The sequence below is a fragment of the Lampetra fluviatilis genome, chromosome 4, assembly GCF_964198595.1.
Source record: "Lampetra fluviatilis chromosome 4, kcLamFluv1.1, whole genome shotgun sequence".
NCBI classification, from domain to species: domain Eukaryota; kingdom Metazoa; phylum Chordata; class Hyperoartia; order Petromyzontiformes; family Petromyzontidae; genus Lampetra; species Lampetra fluviatilis.
In genome coordinates, this window is record NC_136278.1 from 31,090,742 (window position 1) to 31,108,653 (window position 17,912).

The following is a 17,912-nucleotide window of genomic DNA, read 5'->3' on the forward strand; positions in this document are numbered from 1 at the left end:
CCGTATCGGCTACGTCCCACCAACAAAAAACGATAAACTACGGCGTTAAAAAAAAAACACTCGCGCGCATACAGAGCGCGTCCGTGCTCACCCCCCTCCCCCCAACAAAGATGTAAACATAAAAAGAAAATTCACCCCCCAAAAGAAATGTCTATATTAAAACGAAACCTTCCACCGCACCCACCCACCACCCAACCCGGCCGCAGCTGGGAGCAGCGTAAAGTGGTCCCTAGGGTGCGCCTCACTTACCCTCATCCCCCCCCGGCCGACACTGCGGGAGACAGACCATAAATCACGGAGTGAGCGAGCGACACATTTTCCTGAAGTTACTGCCACATCATCACGTGCTCGCGGACGCCGGCCGCCCGCCCGCCCGCCGCCGCTGCCACAGCTCTCGCGTCGCCCGTCACATTTCCGCTCATGAATTATGCACGCAGCGGCCGAGTAAGCAAGTGCTTACACCCAAATTTTTTTGTTGTTTTATATATATTAATAATCTGTGCAACGCACGTATATATATACACACACACAGAGGTGCACGCGCGACCACACGTACGTACGCACGTACATAGATATACACGGACACACCGCGCATGGCGCGCTGGCGTATTCTATTATACACAACAAGCACACGTGTGTGCGGTTCTTCCAGGATGGATGGTCTCTCCTAATTACATTTCTGGACATCGCGGCGGCCGGGAGTTGCTTTTCAATTTAGTTACATTGGTCCGTGAAAAGACATATTAAAAAACAAAATGAAAGTGAAAGTCACATGCACAAGCACAGACCAGGGCAGTGAGGCTCAAGAGAAATGCACTTTACCAAAATAACATAATGCTCCCAAAAGTGTACAGCGTCAGTAATTTATTCCTGGGCAAACAATAACTTACTTAAAAACAGATTTATTTGTTTTATATTTAGCTTGTTTTCACTACGACAATGCCACTGAAGGATTACGGTCCTACGCATTCTCCCTCTCTCGTCCTGTAATCCTGCTAATGGGCCAAAGGCTCTCTGAATCTCCCAACGCCTCATCAGGTCCCACGGCTCCGGCTCTTTTTACTGCTGCCCTGGGTGCTGACCCCTCGCTCACGCCCGGTCACCGGAACCCAGCGGAACCATACGGGCATCTAACGAGCGGCGCATCACCGGAGGCTGGGGGCTGGGGAGACGGCTAGGTTAAGCCAAAGCAGCCATCAATCCATCAATCTCTCCCACTCCCCTTTCTCCGATGCATTAACCCTCGAGTGGGCTCAGCAGCCGTGACTGTCGGTCTCTCCCTCTCTCCGCGGCGCAATGCGGATGCCGCCGCGCTGACCACGTCCCCCCGTGGTGTCGCAGCGGCGGCGGCGCCGCCGATCGTGGGGGGCCCCGGGGCGTTACGCTGCCACCCCCCCCCAACCCCCGCCACCCCCCCCCCCCTGCACCTCCGTGGCAGGACAAGGTGGCATCAAGGACCACGTGCGTGCGCGTAAGGGGTCTTGGGGAGGATGAAATAAGCCAGCTCCGATTAAACCGCAGTCCCATTATCATGCTGTTCTACTTTGCGACAATTTTTTTAGCGGGCGAGGTAACGACGGGATGATTCGGAGATCGAAATAGATTGGTACGCAAACGACAGAGGTATCAAATCGCGCGTGCGAGAATCTATTCTGCATATGTCATGCAAATTTAGATGCTAATGTTACACTTGAGTTAACGGCGCGGACGTAAGGAAGTATTCAGGGAGAAACAATACAAACGAGACGGAAGAAACGTGACGAAAAAAATAATAGATTCTGGAACCAAATGGTGACCACAAATCATGGCAAATCATCGACTTAGAGAAATGTGGGGGGCTGGGTGGTCAAATCTTTAGACGACTTTGTTCGAAATTACATTATTTTAAACAGTTGATCACAATTGGACTACTGTATTCAGAGCGAGAACAAACAAAACCCGCGAATAAAATAAGAACCGCTCGCTAAACAAAGCGGCAGGACGGGGTGCCAAACTCAGTGGCTCTCTTTTTATCGACATCTCACTCATCACTCAATTTAACGCCGGCCATAAAACGCCACCTGTGAAAGAGGCAGGCCTGGTTTAATCATGCCGGTCAGGTTGGTGGGACCGTGCGTTTGCGTGCGTCCGCTACTTGTGCGGGGCGAAGTGGGGAGGGGGACGACGGGGGACGGGGGACGGGCGAGGGGAAGAGATGGGGGCGGGCGGGTGGGGGGGGGTTTAGGGTTAAAATGGCCCAGCCCGTTGCCTCTCCGGCAGATTTCATCGTTCAAGGGCAACAGAAGCGGTGGGATTTTACCTGATGGGGATTTACCGGGGAGCAACGGCGCTCGGCCTTCATTTAAACGCCGCCGCCGCCGCCAACTCGTGAGCGGCGCTCCTTGGGGGCTGTGGCAGTGCCGCAATTCAGGTGGGTGCTGCTGCTGCTAACGCCGCGAGATGATACGGTGCACTTGGCAAGTAGGGCAGAGCGTTCCGGTTCTCGGTGTAATGTGCCGCGCGTGTCCGTCTCTGCGTGTGCGCGTTTGTACGTTTCACAATAATGGATTTGTTTAAAAACATTCTTGACAATCCTTGAACCCTCTGCGGCACTGCCGATTTGATATTTTAACACGGAGTACAATTTGGGTGGACGATGGTTCGATCGACGCGACGTCGTGCAGCATTCGTTTGTTTATCGTCGAATGAAAGAAATGTAAAACCCCGCAATTTTATATTTTTTGTTGCACCGCCCCCCCCCCCCTCTTCTCGCTACCGGCCGGCCCCAGAGCGGATCGGTCGCTGATGCGGCACCAGAGAACGACAGAAGCGACAGCCACGGCAACGGTCACGAGCAAGCGAGGAGCGGAGGCGGCGGCCTCCTCGCATCGCGGCGAAACGTAAGGGAGCAAAATTCGGCTGTTTTATGATTGAGCGGCTCCGTGATTGACTGGCTTAGCTTTGCCTAGTTGCTGTCTCAGCACATTAAAGCTGCAAAGCGGCCGCGGTGGTGGCAGTGGCGACGTAAAACGTACTCAGACTCGTAATTAAAACCGATGAACTGTACCGGTAATTTAAATGCACTTTCTGAAATTACACGCTGCAGTATATGCGCACGTTTACAATATCCGCGCTCACGCTCGCACGCGCCAATTTATAAATTTAAAAATAAATGAAACAGAACGGTGGGTTTTTTTTTCTTTTCTGAAGGACGTCCCAACCCAACTAGCCTTCTTAAGGAAAGGAAAAGCATTATTTCTTCTCCACTGCTTCTAATTCCAGCCACAGACAGGGTGGTTAAATGTACATCCAGGCTCTCAAACGGTATCCATATAGATGTTTATACATGGGATGCCTAACCACGTGCATTAATTCACACAAGACTGTCCGAGCATTCGTACATAGGGGTGCCTGAAAAGCCGAGTGACCAGCTCACTTGCCACCCAAGTGCCACATGGCAAGCATTTGGCAGCTCAGAGCTCAACTCCACCCAGAAATGTGCAACGACATTTTTGAAGTGCTTGCCCTGCTGCGAGAATAGTGAAGACACTGCAGCATGACCCTAACGAGCAGGCCGGCCGCTGTGCCACGTGCCCACATTAAAGACGTACGGGGGTGTGCGGCAACTTTCACATTCACCTCCCTTGCTCGCTTTGCCACGGCGAGTCATTCCTGTGCCAAACAAGGGCAGCACTGCTCAAGACTATACCGTTTCAAGTCAATAACTGAGGCACATTTGTATGCAAGCTCACCTATTAATGCCGGCGCGGCGCACGAAGGGGTGGTGAGTGGCCAGCAAAACACTCGGCCGCCTTTATTCCCCCCCCCCCCCCCCCAGTATTGACATTTAACACACCGCACCAGGTGCTCGTTTAAGGTTGAGTTGACCTAGGGGAAGCCGAGGCTTAGTTCAGATAGCACTCTCCCGCTGGACATCAGCTGGGAATCAAACTCAAGTCCCCCGGGTTCGTACCGCAACTCCCCCTATGTCAGGTGCCTTGCGTGGAACTGAACAAGGAGCTCGCCGTTTATCTCCCATGCGCCAAAACCCTTCGGAACACATGGCTCGTCGACCTGGGATCGCGTACGTGTGACCGAGTACGCTTGCACGCACGCACACAGACACGGCCGCTATGCACGTGTGAATCAAGAGTGCCGTGCAAGTTCAGGACAGGTGCACGGAGCCTTCGACATCACCGCCGGAGGAACGGCGGGAGCAGTAATTGCTGCACGACAGCATGCCTTTATTTTTCCAGAGGGATCTCCCCCCCCATTACATCTTCCAAGAAGCGCTCATAATGCATGCGGCGGGGATCGTAATCTCGCAGGTACACGCGCGCATTTAAAACGGAGGACGCGCAGCAGAAAATCACCAACGGACGTGACGGACTCGCTCAATGGCGTTTCTTTCCCAAAAACCGCCCTCCCCCACCACCAACCCCCCTCCCTCCTCCCCCACCACAAACTCCTTCCACTCGTTCACACACACACACACGTGGCTCGACACACCGCGCACCCCTGGCCACGCACGCGAGCTGTCGCACCGATTCGCCGTGTGCAAGGCCGAGGTGGGCAGGTGCCCCGAGGGCATGTTTGCATGGCGCCCGAGGGGAGGCCCCCGGGGAGCGAAGCGGTCGCCCCAGCGGCGGGGCGACTCGCTAACGCAGCTTCCACGCCGTGGCCGCTTTTTAAAGGACGTGTCGCGTAAGAAACAAAAAAACGCAGAGGAGAAGAGCGCTATTGCAAATGTGATTCGTGTGCACGTCGGCAAGGCACCCTTGTGGCTTCAACTGAAGCTCTGTGGTACGTGTGTGCCTGTGTGCGTGTCCATCAATGTGTGTGCGCGTGTCCGTGTGCACGTGTCCGTGTCCGTGTCTTTGTAGAGAGCAGGAGTGTAGCAGTTAGCGCGCTGCAGTACGAACCCGGCGACCCGATTACCACTCATGGCCAACACCGGTGACGATTATCTGAAACGGTTCTGGACTTCCCCTAGGTCGACTCAGCCTCAAATGAGTACCTGGTGCGGTGTGTAAACTTCGCCACTAAGGAGACAAAGGCGGCCGGACGTGGTGCTGGCCACCCACCCCCTCGTGTGCCGTGCCGGCCTTCATAGGTACTCGCTAACAGCACTTGCCCCAACAGGATGTTGTGCCTTTAGGGGGGATCTTTGTCTTTGTATGCCCATGTGTTAATGCTGATGCGAGCCTGTATGGTGTGTATACCAATGAATGTGTGTATGATGCATATGCATATGCCCATGTGCATATGTGGCGTGTGCACATGTTCGTGTTCACGTGTGCCATGTACCCATAAATACATTGATATGGTGTGTGCGCCTGCGTGCACGTGTTAATGTTCACGTGAGCCTGTGTGTGGTAAGTGCACCAAAGAATATATGTGTCACGTGTGTGCCCACGTGTGTGCGCGCACTCGTGTACCACTAGCGCACGCGCATTTTGCAGCCTCGAGGGAAGGAGGGAGGCGGTGGGGGGGGAATGGGGACGCACGGATGGACGGAGGACCGGCGGCGCAAGGTCGCGTGCGTGTGCGCAAACGACGAGGCGCGTCACGAGGGGCGGGTCATCGATTACGCGGACGGAGCGGTGCGACACAGCGAGCGAGCGAGCGATGGCCGGGACGGAGTGAGAATTCTCAAATGCTTCCGCCGCACGCTCGCGGGCACGGCCACCCCGAGGAGCAACCGATGCACCAAACCCGGCCTCTCCTGCGCGCAGAAGGCCCGCGAACCCGAAGGCACGAACGAAGACTGTATAAGGGATTATAATTTTGCCCGCCGAACAGACTGTGCTTTTCCCGAAGTGATTAAGGAGCACCGAATGGGAATGAAAGAAAAGATTCACTTCCTGCCGTCGCCGTCACCACGAAAGGAGAAGGTGGAGCGGCCTGTGACTCAACGTGCAGGTAGGTACGGTTACTCTCTATTCACAAATTTTATTCATGGCATCTGTCCGACTTTGGCTGGGGGCGGGGAGATTTATGAACCGTCGGAATTTAGGAAGTGTCAAAGTTACGGAGAATAAATCCCAGCCAGAGCACGTACTTCTTTATAAAGCCACGTGCGCGAGCTGGGATCGTGGAATGTAAAGAAGTATGGGTTCTGGGTGGGAATCAGCAGCACATTCTCATCTAAAAGATGTTCGGGAGGGAAGACCCGTGGTGCAGACTCTATGTCCACGTACAACTCGTGGCCCACTGCAGGGACGGGGAAGACCGTGGCGACGCTGTCCAATATACGCAGCGACAACTTCCAGTGAATCAGGACAAAATAGCGCGCTCGCCGCTCACCACGGGTAATTGAATTAACTCTTAATCTCTTTCTCGTGACGTTACGGGTGCACACTTTAAATACATTTTCAAAAAAATTCGCGAAGGCACGCACAAATATCACTCCGCGGTTTGAAACATTACGGTCATTCGAAAATTGCGGCACAAAACCGTTTATTGCTTTGGCACATGAGCAAGCGCTGCCGGCTCTCGCTTGGTGGAACGAGAGAGAAAAAAAAACGAAAGGGATTAACAAAGTAGCGTGAGGAAAAGTGCCAGGATCTCCGCCGTCTAATCACGAGAGAGCAGCCCCCAGCCCTCAGGAGCCAATTACGGTAATTGCCGTTCCCGCGCAGCACCGTCTCCCCCTCTGCAGCGCGTTTCGTCACCGCACGCCTCCGGTATAAAACTCGGCGGGCCGCGCTTGCGCGCAGAGTGGCGGCCCCTTTAAACAACGCTGACATACTCTTTACACGTCGAGGAAAAAAACCGGCGCACGCCAACCCCACGATAGAAAACGGTGAGGGCCGCGCGTTCCATGCTTTGCTTTTTTTTTGTCGTTTAGTTAACGCGGCCAAACGCCGTTGCTCAATTTCGCCGCCGAGCCATTTTCCGTGGGCCATTTATCGCCGTCAATTTACAGGCCGGCTCGCGCTTGTTGGAAAACGGCGCGACAGCGTTCGGCGTTCCTCGTTTCGGTGGCGCATTCCGGTAAATCCTGAGGGACGCACAAAAATAAAACGCGTGCCCGTGCATGTGTGTGCCCCCCCGTGAAAGCATTTCGTCATAATTTTGCGCTGCGCTTTGCCGTTCTCCGAAACCGCGCACACGCGGCCACTCAAAAGCCACGTCGCACAATTAATTAAGGCAATTTCCAAAGCGTCTCGCCATAACGGCGATATCTTGTTTATTTAACGGTTTTAATTAACGCGGCACGCACCAGCAAGTCTCTGGCTGAGACTGCGGTTTAGTTCCGATCTCGCCCTCTCGTAGGACAGGGCGGCCGGAACAGATTCCGATGATTCGTCGTCCGAATTAACAACGGTCAATTACGCTGCGTTGGCACTCGGCAAAGAAGACAGAATGCAGCGTTTGAAATCGAGGCGATATATATATATATTTTTATCGGACTCCCGTCCGATACACTTCAAGCAATATAGTACAGCATTGCAACCAAAGTTACCTTCACAAACCCGATTAAGTTACAGTCGCTTGTTATACTTTTATATCACGCGGCTAACATCGGGATGCACGTTATTTGTCAACTGTTAGAAGCGATCGTTGGATAATAAACAAGAATTAAGCTTCATTTTAACGCAGTAAACTTTTGGGCTAAATGTCTCGGGTACAGTGGAGCTCGAGGCGGCTGGCCCTGGAGGCCACCGCCAATCGCCGTGTTGCTGCGACGCCCGTCAAGCACACACAGCCGGGCAACGGGGACCGGGGGAACGTGTCCTCCGCTCGTGCGCCCGGTCGTGGGCTCGCTCGTTCGCTCGCTCTGCCAGGGAGCCAGGCATGGGCACTGGCGGTCGCTCCGTTCCCGCGTCTCGACTCCTGCCGTCTCCTCAAAGCAAGACGGCAGGCGTGCGTGCGACGACGAGTCGATTGAACTACGATAACACCCGATAAGCCACTTTGTTGAGCGATTATTTGTGATAGCCAGGTCGCTTCAGAAAAATAAGCTAATACCTCAGTGGGCTTTAGCTGGTAAGATAAAAAATTGTTTAGTTCTATTTGCATTTTTTAAAGTGATTTGTTATATTTTCCTATACTTTGCACTCCTTTGTATTGTTTGTTGCCGTAACGTCCTGACCAACCCCAACTGGACATCTGTGAAAAAGAGCTCATGGGATTCCGCCATGATAGGTAAATATTCTGATTCTGATCCACTCGCAACAACCCATGCCTCTGGGGCGGAAAGGCCCGTGTCCCTTTCCATTGTCGAGTGGAGGTTGCCACATTATACTCCATCCGTTGGGGATGGGGGAGCACGAGACGATTCGTGCGTGGGAACACGTCTCGAGTGATGCGATAGCGGGGCCGGCTCCTCGAGAGCTCGCAGGAGAGTGTGCGTGTGTGTGAATTGGGACTCCGAGGGTCAACCTCTCACACCTTACACACACCGCAGCATCCACTCCATAGGTCCTTTCACGGTATTGGAAAACCCCGTACGCATATTTAAGGGATTTCCAGCTGGGTTACATATGGATGGACCAGGAGGCCTTATTTTCTAAAGTGCTTTTCTCCCCATGTCCTAAAGTGTGTTAGGAGGAGGAAAACAAATCAACCGTATCCAGGAATTGGAAAAGCTTCCATCAGACTCACTCAGGTGTCCTTGAGGGTTCAGTGACAGGGCCCCGTGATTCATCGGGTGATCGCTCTCGCCGCCGCCGCCGTCAATGCTGCCTCTACAACCAATGTTTTCAAAACACAACAGCTGGTGCTGAGAAAAAAAACCTAAAACGCAAATCCCAAGAAATGCTAGGGTTACGTAACAAGCCGCCCCGCGGGCTCGGTGCGGGACTCGGCACACCTACAGCGGCGTTTTAATTGGCCCGGGAAGGGCGGGCGGAGGGATGGATAGACTGACGGACAAATGGACGCGACAGAAGGACGGCCGGCAGATGTACGGACGGATGGGCCCGGACAGGGGAGCGTCTCCCGCGAGGGGCGGCGGCCGTCTTCATCTAAAGCAGCCGGTGCCGCTGCAGCTGGTAAAACGGAACCAAATCGTTTGCAGATGGGATTTGGTCCCCTTCAACCAGCTGCAGAGGCCACACCCTACACCGTGATCGCAACCGGGCTGGGTATGGTGGGTGGTATCGGCGTCGACAGTAAGAGAAAACCGAACTGTATCGGCGGCGGAGAGAGACCTTGATGACGCGGCCACCTCGCAGCCAGCTACGCGCCACGGCGGAAGGGATCGCCACGGAAATCGTTACGGACGGTCGCGGTGCCGGCGAATATTCAGAGGAGAGGGGCCACATGTACACACGGCGCCCATTTCTCTCCACTGGCGACCCTGAGCCAGTGGCAGCAAGTGCACGTTCCCTTGACGGGCCGTGGCGGCGACGCACGGATGTGATCCATTGCTTTGGAGGCAAGAGTGGGTGGATCGTGAACGCTTATGAAATGGCCAAACTCTGTGGTGGAGTGGCTAAGCGGCGATGGCAGTACAGCAAGTGGGTTGGTGGAATTGTGGATTTGAATGTGGGGATCAGACGCCTGTAAATAAACCGGATTTCTAAGATGTAGCTAGTGGATGGTTTCTCAACCGGTAATCAAAGAGTGCATGAAACAAATTCTACTATTAAAATAGCTTATTACGGCTCTGATAATATTTACGATTTTTTTCTCTACATGTTTGCAGGGCTATATTACACATGTGAAATATGGTGTGGCTAAAGGAGGCCAACACCAAGCCGAGTTCAACGGCAAGGACTTGGAGAGGCCTCCATCCAGCAGTGGCTAGATCATGACCAATGGCGATGGAAGTGATGGAAGTGACTTCGGGAGATTTACGGCGTCGACCTCCGCGGCCATGCCGACACAAGGTGACGCGACGCCGCTCGCAGCAAGAGATACAAATCAACATGTCTCCATTTCATGACGTAACACTAATAGCACAACTGGAATGTGTTTCGGCGAAAAACTAATAATATTAATGTCTTCTTCTTCTTCTGTTCCTTCATCGATTCAGTGCTTTGCCCAAGGGCAGCCCATAGCTCAAGCTCCCTACAATGCCACATACTGGAAGGAACTTTCGGGTGGCTTCCCCTTGCCTCCATCAGCAGATGATACCATCGGCACCCGTTGCAGCGTTGTCACGCACAGGACCGACAAGTCCCTTTGTGCAATTTCTTTAAATACGCCTCCATTTAAAATCAGGTGTGCGCTTCGCGTAACTTGCTTTCTTTTTGACCCACGTTCCGACAGAAGGCACAGTTGGCATGGCTGCTGCTGTGCCCAATGAGGACAACCATGTGCTCCCCTCCCCCCTGATCCGCTTCTTCCCGTGGCCCCGAGCAAGACAGAGAATATTCCAGCGACAGGAGAATCCACGGAGCCGAGTCCCAAAGGACACCTGCGATTTCGAGCGCCAAGCGACGGCATCCAACGTGCCCCCATCATCGTGCCTCTCCTCCAGCGTGGAGCGAGCAAGGCTGTGAAGACGAGGCTCTCTCCCCCCTCTGCCTTACAGCTGCTACCCGCCTCGTTCACGGTGCCGCGACGGCGGCGACAGGAGTTTGACGGAAGTTAAGACGCCAAAAACCGCTAGGTTACACGTGCAAAACAATAATTGGCGACCGACACTTGCATCTAACAAAAGTCCCCCTTTTTTTTTACCGTGCTAGTAGAAAATGAACTAAAAGCAATAATGTAAATTAATACGAGAAATTACAATAAACAGAGCATTCCACAATGGCATTTGTGTCCTCTGAAAGTCGCGGTGTTTTCGGGCGGAACTGACAACGATGCAGGCAACTTAGGGAAGAGCTCGTGGGAAAAACTGTTTGTGACCTTGGCGGACTGACTGGTCCGCCGCCGGTGTCCGCTCCGTGCCTCGCGCACGATGCCCCTGCGCCGTGCGTCCACGCGGTGCGCGTGGCGGCAGCGGCGGCCGACTGCACACGCTGCGCGCTCGTGTTTGCGTGAGATTAACAAACTTGCGTCTCGAAAAAGAAATCTGCTGAATCTCAGCTTGGGACGATCCATCACGCCGGGTCCGCTGATCAATATTCACACAGTGCACAATCCGCAAACGGTAGCGCAAATACAGGAAAGGATCGCGCACACTTTTCTGGGCTCGGGGGTTGGGGGGTGGATAGGATAAAAAAAATAACCAACACAAAACTAACCATGGAAATAATAACCCCCGGCCAGAATTTAGCATTTAACGTACGAACAGAATGCGGGGACCTTGACAATGCATTGAAGGCGATTCCCGCAAGTGTGGTCCACCATGGGAGCTGATTGATTCTAAACCTGGCCTCAGGCTGCCTCTGAAAAGTGATTGCGCACCGCTCAGCCCGGGCTCTGTTATTCAACACACTTTGGATTACCAGACTGCAGCCGCCGCTGCTGCTAAATGGGACGTAATTTCTAAACGACGCACACAGCGGGAGATACGCGTTTGGGGAAAGGAGCGGTGATCGGAAGGACGGCCGTGGGGGGGTGAGTGGGGAGGATGTGGCAGTGGAAACGTGGGGGAACGAAGGGTAGGGGGGGTGTCATTGGAGAAGTCGCTCGCCAAAGATAGGGGAGAAATGGAAGATCTTCAAGCCAAAGGAGGGACGAGTCAGCAGTGCAGAGTCGGCAGACGAGTGGGAGGAAATTCTCGGAATTAGAGATAGCAGAGGTGAAGGAGTGACCTTTCATAGCTTTGTAGGTTGACTGAAGTTTTGCCAAGAGGCCTTGGCTGTTTGAGCGGAGAGTCCGACTCAGGAAGTAGAGTGAGATGGGAAGGAAGAGAGGGAGGAGGCTGGAGCAAGACGGCTCAACATTAAACCTGCCGCAAATAAACTTCAAGCACTGTGCCGCCATTTATATCGCCGACCCAATGTCTTTACTGCGGTGGACTCGCGTAAAAGTGACGGACGACGACCCACCACGGCAATTCAGTGGCGGTGACATCACCGCAGCATTTGTCACGAGCTCGGTTCACTTTGAGACCGTGTGAATAAGTGTAGAAGGCTCCCGGGCAAAGGAGGTCCACGGTTATAGACCCAGGTGTTTGGAATCGACTGAACTGAGATGACTGGCAGATACACCACTTCACACTCCCCGCCACGCTGCAAACTTGCTGCCTCTTAGCCAAGCTCGTTGTTGTGAGCCTCGCTCCACCACCCACACCCAACTCCCCACCATCCACCCCGTGCCAGGACGGCGGGGGGAGTGGCGCGCGGGGTGCGGAGTGGGTGGGGAGGGGGGTAGTGGAACGGACACCGCAGCAGCATAAGCGCTTTTTAACGAGGCTGATTAAAGCGGAGGAACCAAGCTTGGAGACGCCACCACCGCCGCCACCGCGTGCACCGGGCGACCCATAATAAACTATGCAGATCACTCGTTGGTGGCGCGGAGAGCATTGCACGTAATGATAATGAGGCTGCAGACCGGGTACTCCGGCAGCGATTGCAAGTTGCATACTAAGGGTGGCGGCAGCGGCAGCGCAGGCACGGTGATATCGGTAATTCACCCAGCATCTCGTAAAAGAAGGGCGCCTCCCCACTGAGAATTTGAATCGGGGAAAGTCAAAATATTTGCTTTGTTAAGTCGAAAAATTAGAAAGCACTTTTTAACACGTGACGGTTTTTTGAGTGTGTTTTATTTTATTTAAGAGAGAAATGTGCCGGCTTTAATGCATGTGACAGAAGTAGGGCTTCATTTCAGTCAGGTCTGCCCGGTTCAATCTGTCCGCAACCCGGCACACCACATCGAGTATACATCTGGCTATGGATGTGGATATTGGTCATGTGCCGACTCCAGTCGAAAAGCATCCGGGAAATGTTAAGTTACAAATGAAGCTCTGTACGCAATTAAAACGGACGTATGTGTAATGCATGTACTGCACGTACAGAAGCGTGTTCGTGTTTGACGATGTACGAAGAGTAATTGAGAATAAAGTCAAACATATGACAGTGGGGATGGACGAATGGAGTCATTAATCAATTAATACGGCTCTTAATCCTGAGATTCGCACATGAATCACGCGGTTAAGAAGGATTCACACATGTTGAATGTAATGGGCTCACAGCACCAATGCAGCCCACGAGTGGCCGCTACATTCACCATCAAGGTTACAAAGAGAACCGATTCTTGAATTGGATCGTGACCCTGAAAAACGATAATTAATCAAATCGCTGGTGGGGCGGTTGAATCAATACACTTATACGATTGCGTAGCACGAGATAAGAGACGTCATGACGGCTCTTTAGAAAAGTAAATGGGTTTGGGCACCTCGTCGCTCGGAGGAACGATGGCCGGTGGTCGAGACTAACAACAGAGTGGCAGCCAAAGAAGAAGATGCGCCCAAGAGGGCACTGCCGTCAGGCAGTTCACCACGGGGGGTGGAGCGATGGACTTAGCTCACGATGTGCGGGTGTTAGACAAATCATTGAATTGCAAGACCGTGAACAAAGGCGAGAGTTTGAGAGGGCTTTCACCCAGCAGTTCATGTAAAATGGCGAATAATAATAACGATGATGATGACGACGACGACGACTACGTGTTCCATACACATGCACGGTTATTAGTTAGCGACAGACCAAAACGACAGACCAAAAAAAACCACGGGCAAAAGTCGCGGGACCCGCCGAGCAAGGACCACTGCAGTCGGCCGCTTTTGAAGCACTGTCACTTGAGCGGCGCAAGTGCCCCGCGCGCGTGACGATCCAAGAAGCGGCGACGCATTATTGAAACGGCTGCACAGCTTCCAATCGTTTCGCTTTATGGATATGCTCCGTGCTCGTCTCTCTGAGAGAGACGTCCACAGGATGTGCATGCCACACTAAGCAAGGCACACACCCTGGACTTGCCATCTCGCACACACGCCGCGTCTCAACTAATGGTAGCCCTTTCGGGAGAACGATGGAACCGTAACTCACGATAGCGGCAGAATATTTAATTGGTGGAGATTTTTTTTTTATATGCGGCACACTTGAGCAAAACAAATCACTAGAATTCTTGGGAATCAGACCGACTGTCACGTGAAGGTGGAGGAAGGTCTACGGATGTCACACGCGGAGAAGTGAACTTTGCAACGTGAAAAGGGGGAAAATTCCAGTGAGGATCCAAGCGGGCGGCCAATCGTCCTTGCGTCTCACGCGGCGCATAATAAAGAACTAGTGTCTAATAAGCGATTCTACTACAGAGGCACTCTGTCTCCGAGGCGTGTGATATAGTGCCAAAGGGCCGGATGTGGGACCTTGATGCGTATGTATTTTTACGAGCTGTGCTTAGTTCAATAATGCGGAAAGTCAAGCCAAAGTGTGTGTCCCCGCTCGAGCAGGAGACGGTGCAGTGCCCATCGTTGTTGGAAGAAATATCGGCTCGACTGTCATGCGACAAAAATTGCTCTCTCTGTGTGGCAGGGCAAGTGGGCGGGGGGGGGAGTGCTTCCCCCTTAATGCGTGGATCAAAGGTCATTTAAAGGAATTTTCTAATACCAATAATCATTCATTAACTGTCGACTTTATGGCTTGGAGCACGCGGGTAAGGAGAATTTCGTTGGTGGGGGGGAAGTTGGGGGTCGACGAATTTTTATTTACAAATAAACGAACAAACGAGAGAGACTGAAAGCGGCGGGGGTTACCGACGGAGAACAATCAGCAACTCGGTCATGAATCTCAGATGAGCTTCACGATTGTGACAAGGCAGCAGAACACCTAGAGAACCCACGCTGGACTGGAAGGACTGCTTCCTCGTTTACGTGGCTGTGGTCCCTCAGAAGACATTGGGACTCCCGAGGTTACCGACAACTCTTAGAAACACCTGCGACCCGTCAACGATGCTGTGCTTGGTGGCCGGAAAAGCAAAGTGGAAACAAATGATTAAATGTGCAGTGGACACCGACGAGCTATCTGCCCATTGATCGTGAAGAAGAAGACTGGAATAATATTGAGAAAAGACATAAAAAAAAAAAGACCAAAAACAAATCCCAACGGCCCACTTGACGGTGGTAGCGGCGTTCGTGTGTGCAACCGACCTGGGGTTCCCGCGCAGCGAGGCGTGGTGCAGCGCGTTGAAGCCGTTGTTGTTGGTGAGCGACACGTCCGCTCCGGCGTCGATGAGGACGGACAGCATGTCGTCCCGCTTCTTGCTGATGGCGTCGTGCAGCGGAGTGTCGCCCTCAGAGTCCTGCACGGACGGAAGGCGCGAGCTCCCATCAGCACCGCCACCACAACAGACGCAACCACCGCCACCACGATGACTGCAACCACCACGATGGACACCATCAACAGAAACGGCACTACCACGACAACCACAAATGGCACCGCTGCCAACACCACAAAACGGCCTCATTGCCACCACCACGATGACAAAAAGAACACCTCTGCCACCAGCACCACAACCTGAACCACCACAAATGGAACAATTAATTAGCACCACTAATGAGCACCACACCACCATTGCTACCGCTACCACCACCAAGACTATCACAAACGCTGCCAATGCCAACACAGGCATTGTCAACACCACTACTACCACCACCATAATTGCTATTATGGAATGGAATCCACCACCAAAGGCAACACCATTGCTACCATCAGCAACAAGCTCACTATCAAAGCAGTCACAGCAACGTCAACATGGGTACTACTGAAAAGGATGTCACCACAATTATCATCGGCAAGATGGACCCCACAATCACCATACCCCACCACCAATGTAACCAATGCCACCAGATCAGCAGAACAGTCACTACCATGGCCACCACCAACACGATCACCAACATCATCACCATGGCCATGGCAATCGAATCGTCTTTGGAAAATTGATGGTTAGTTCAATGGGCCTTATCAGCTGAAATAAAACCTGAATCCGATCGCTACCACCAACATGCATAACACCACCAAGGCGTATTTATACCACCACGACCGCAAATGCCGTACTGGAGACACATTCACAACCGGATGATATCGGCTGCCCAAGAGGTAAACCTCAAAATATTCCTCGCATGACAGATTGCTGTGGGAAGTGGAATCGTTGTCTGGACAACGGGTGCACCACAAGTCGGAAATACCACGTTACGTGAGCGCGTAATCTTCAAATGTGATGGCACGCGGGTGACTATCACGTGCCGGTGTAAAATCGCCAGGTTACTTCCTCTCCCCGATTCCCCTGCCGTGTCTGCGTTTTGAAAGGGGAGTAGGTAGATTCGTCCGCTTTTGGTTTTACAGGGATTCAATTAGGGTTGCTTTTCTGACACGGGTCAAACAGATCCCCTTTTGTTTTTTAGCGAGGCGCAAGATTGTCGTCGTTAGATAATGACTTCGAAGCTCTGACTCCTGGATAATGTTGTTTGTCTCGATTTTCGGATGTTGGCCGATCCAATAAGACCACGGCGCGCATGTGAAGTGCTTTGGTTGTGTCTCTTTGAGCGCTTCCTGTCGTCCTGTGTGATGTCGTTTTCACCTGTACCATTTCCTCGCTGTGAATGCCAAAATAAACAACTAAAATCTAGATTTTTTTTTAAACCGAATTATGGTCACATCTCGTGCACGTGACGTTAACGTCATCTCAAATTGGCCACTACGGTAAACGGGGAAAATGATACAACTGGAAACAACACGAAGAGAAAAAAAATAAAACGATGCAGCCCATTGCACTTCGTTCACTTGAATGCAGAATTAAACGGGCCCCGAAGCAACAACAGCTGTGCCACAGTGGTTTGCCTGTCGAGCTATGAACCTGATGACCCGGGTTTGACTCCTGGCCGCTGCTAACATCGGTGACAATTGATACGTGAACCGGGCCTCAGTTAACCCCTTTACCAACTGCAGTCACTGCGAGTGCACGCTTAGAGATTAAGGTAATTTTTTCTCCCTTTAATGAAGCGAAAAACGAAAGATCACAAGGCCCACGGCAATATCTACAAGGTAAGAGCTCGTGTTCATCGAATTGCATATTCATTTCATAGTCTAAATTCCTCCAAAGCGATAGTGGCGCATTGCTTGCCTAACCCAGCCTCTGGCAACCGGCACTGCTCAGCACGGTGAAGTATGGTCAAACAACCCCCACGACCGACACACATGGGGAGCAGGGTGGCCGCCCCTTCGCCCAGCAGTGGACTGACATGAGGTTGAAAATAATTATTATTATTATTATTAAAACGCCGATGGTGAAATAAGAGCGGCGATAATCCAACGCGAAGGGAAGGGGGGGGAAAAAATCATAAACAGACAACTAAAAATGATGCCCCGCTCGTGAAAATGATGTCCTAGTTTGTGCTGAAAGGCACTAGCCGCAATCTGCATTCCCCACGGCAGCATATTCGTGCCTTCGGTATTCATCAGATGCAGCGTGAGATGAAGTGCCGTGTCCGTAAACAATATCAGGCCGGGGATATGGATTACTGCTTTTTCATCTGCCGCAAAAACAGATCCCTCTTCCCCCGTCTGATGCCGCCATTCGTCAAAATGAACACATATTGCGAAAGCGTTATATTTAGCATATTGCGTGCGATCCATAATCCTGCTTTAGCAGCAGGGCGGCACGCCAGGCTAGCCCCGTGCAGCGCTCCAGCTGCAAACGAGGGTTGTCGGGGCGATGGGAGCGGGCGAGGGGGGTTCAACCTCGTGGCTGGCGGGAGGGGGGGCGGGCAATGCCACTCAAGCAGCCCTGGAGGGTTTGTGAATGGCCCAAATTCGCAGGCCCCTGGCTCCAATTTGCCCCTGATCAAGGCGCAGTTCAGACCGTTGAGCTCGACGTGAAAAATAAAGCCGGCGTGCTGAGCCGGTCGCTCCAGAAGGCCCCATTCCCTACATCCCCCCCCTCCCCTCGTCCCTGCCCCGTTGGCTGCGTCGAGACAAGACGCGGCACGACATCGCCAGCAGCGGGAGCCGCGGGGGATGACGGCGGCGTTTATTCTCCCGCAGTGAGATTTAGCGGGAAAAAAGTGTTCACGTCAGAGTTTGAGCCAATCCCGC

The 17,912-nt window shown here is 52.7% G+C and overlaps 1 protein-coding gene across 2 annotated transcripts in view; it reads right to left on the reverse strand.

Annotated features, from left to right (window-relative positions):
• MIB1 (MIB E3 ubiquitin protein ligase 1) overlaps positions 1 to 17,912 on the reverse strand; it is a 74,491-nt gene that overhangs the window by 22,628 nt on the left and 33,951 nt on the right. For both annotated transcript variants that reach the window (XM_078855996.1, XM_078855995.1), the window contains exon 12: positions 14,969 to 15,120. In XM_078855996.1, the coding sequence (XP_078712122.1) occupies positions 14,969 to 15,120 (152 nt within the window). The remainder of the gene's footprint in view (positions 1 to 14,968; positions 15,121 to 17,912) is intronic.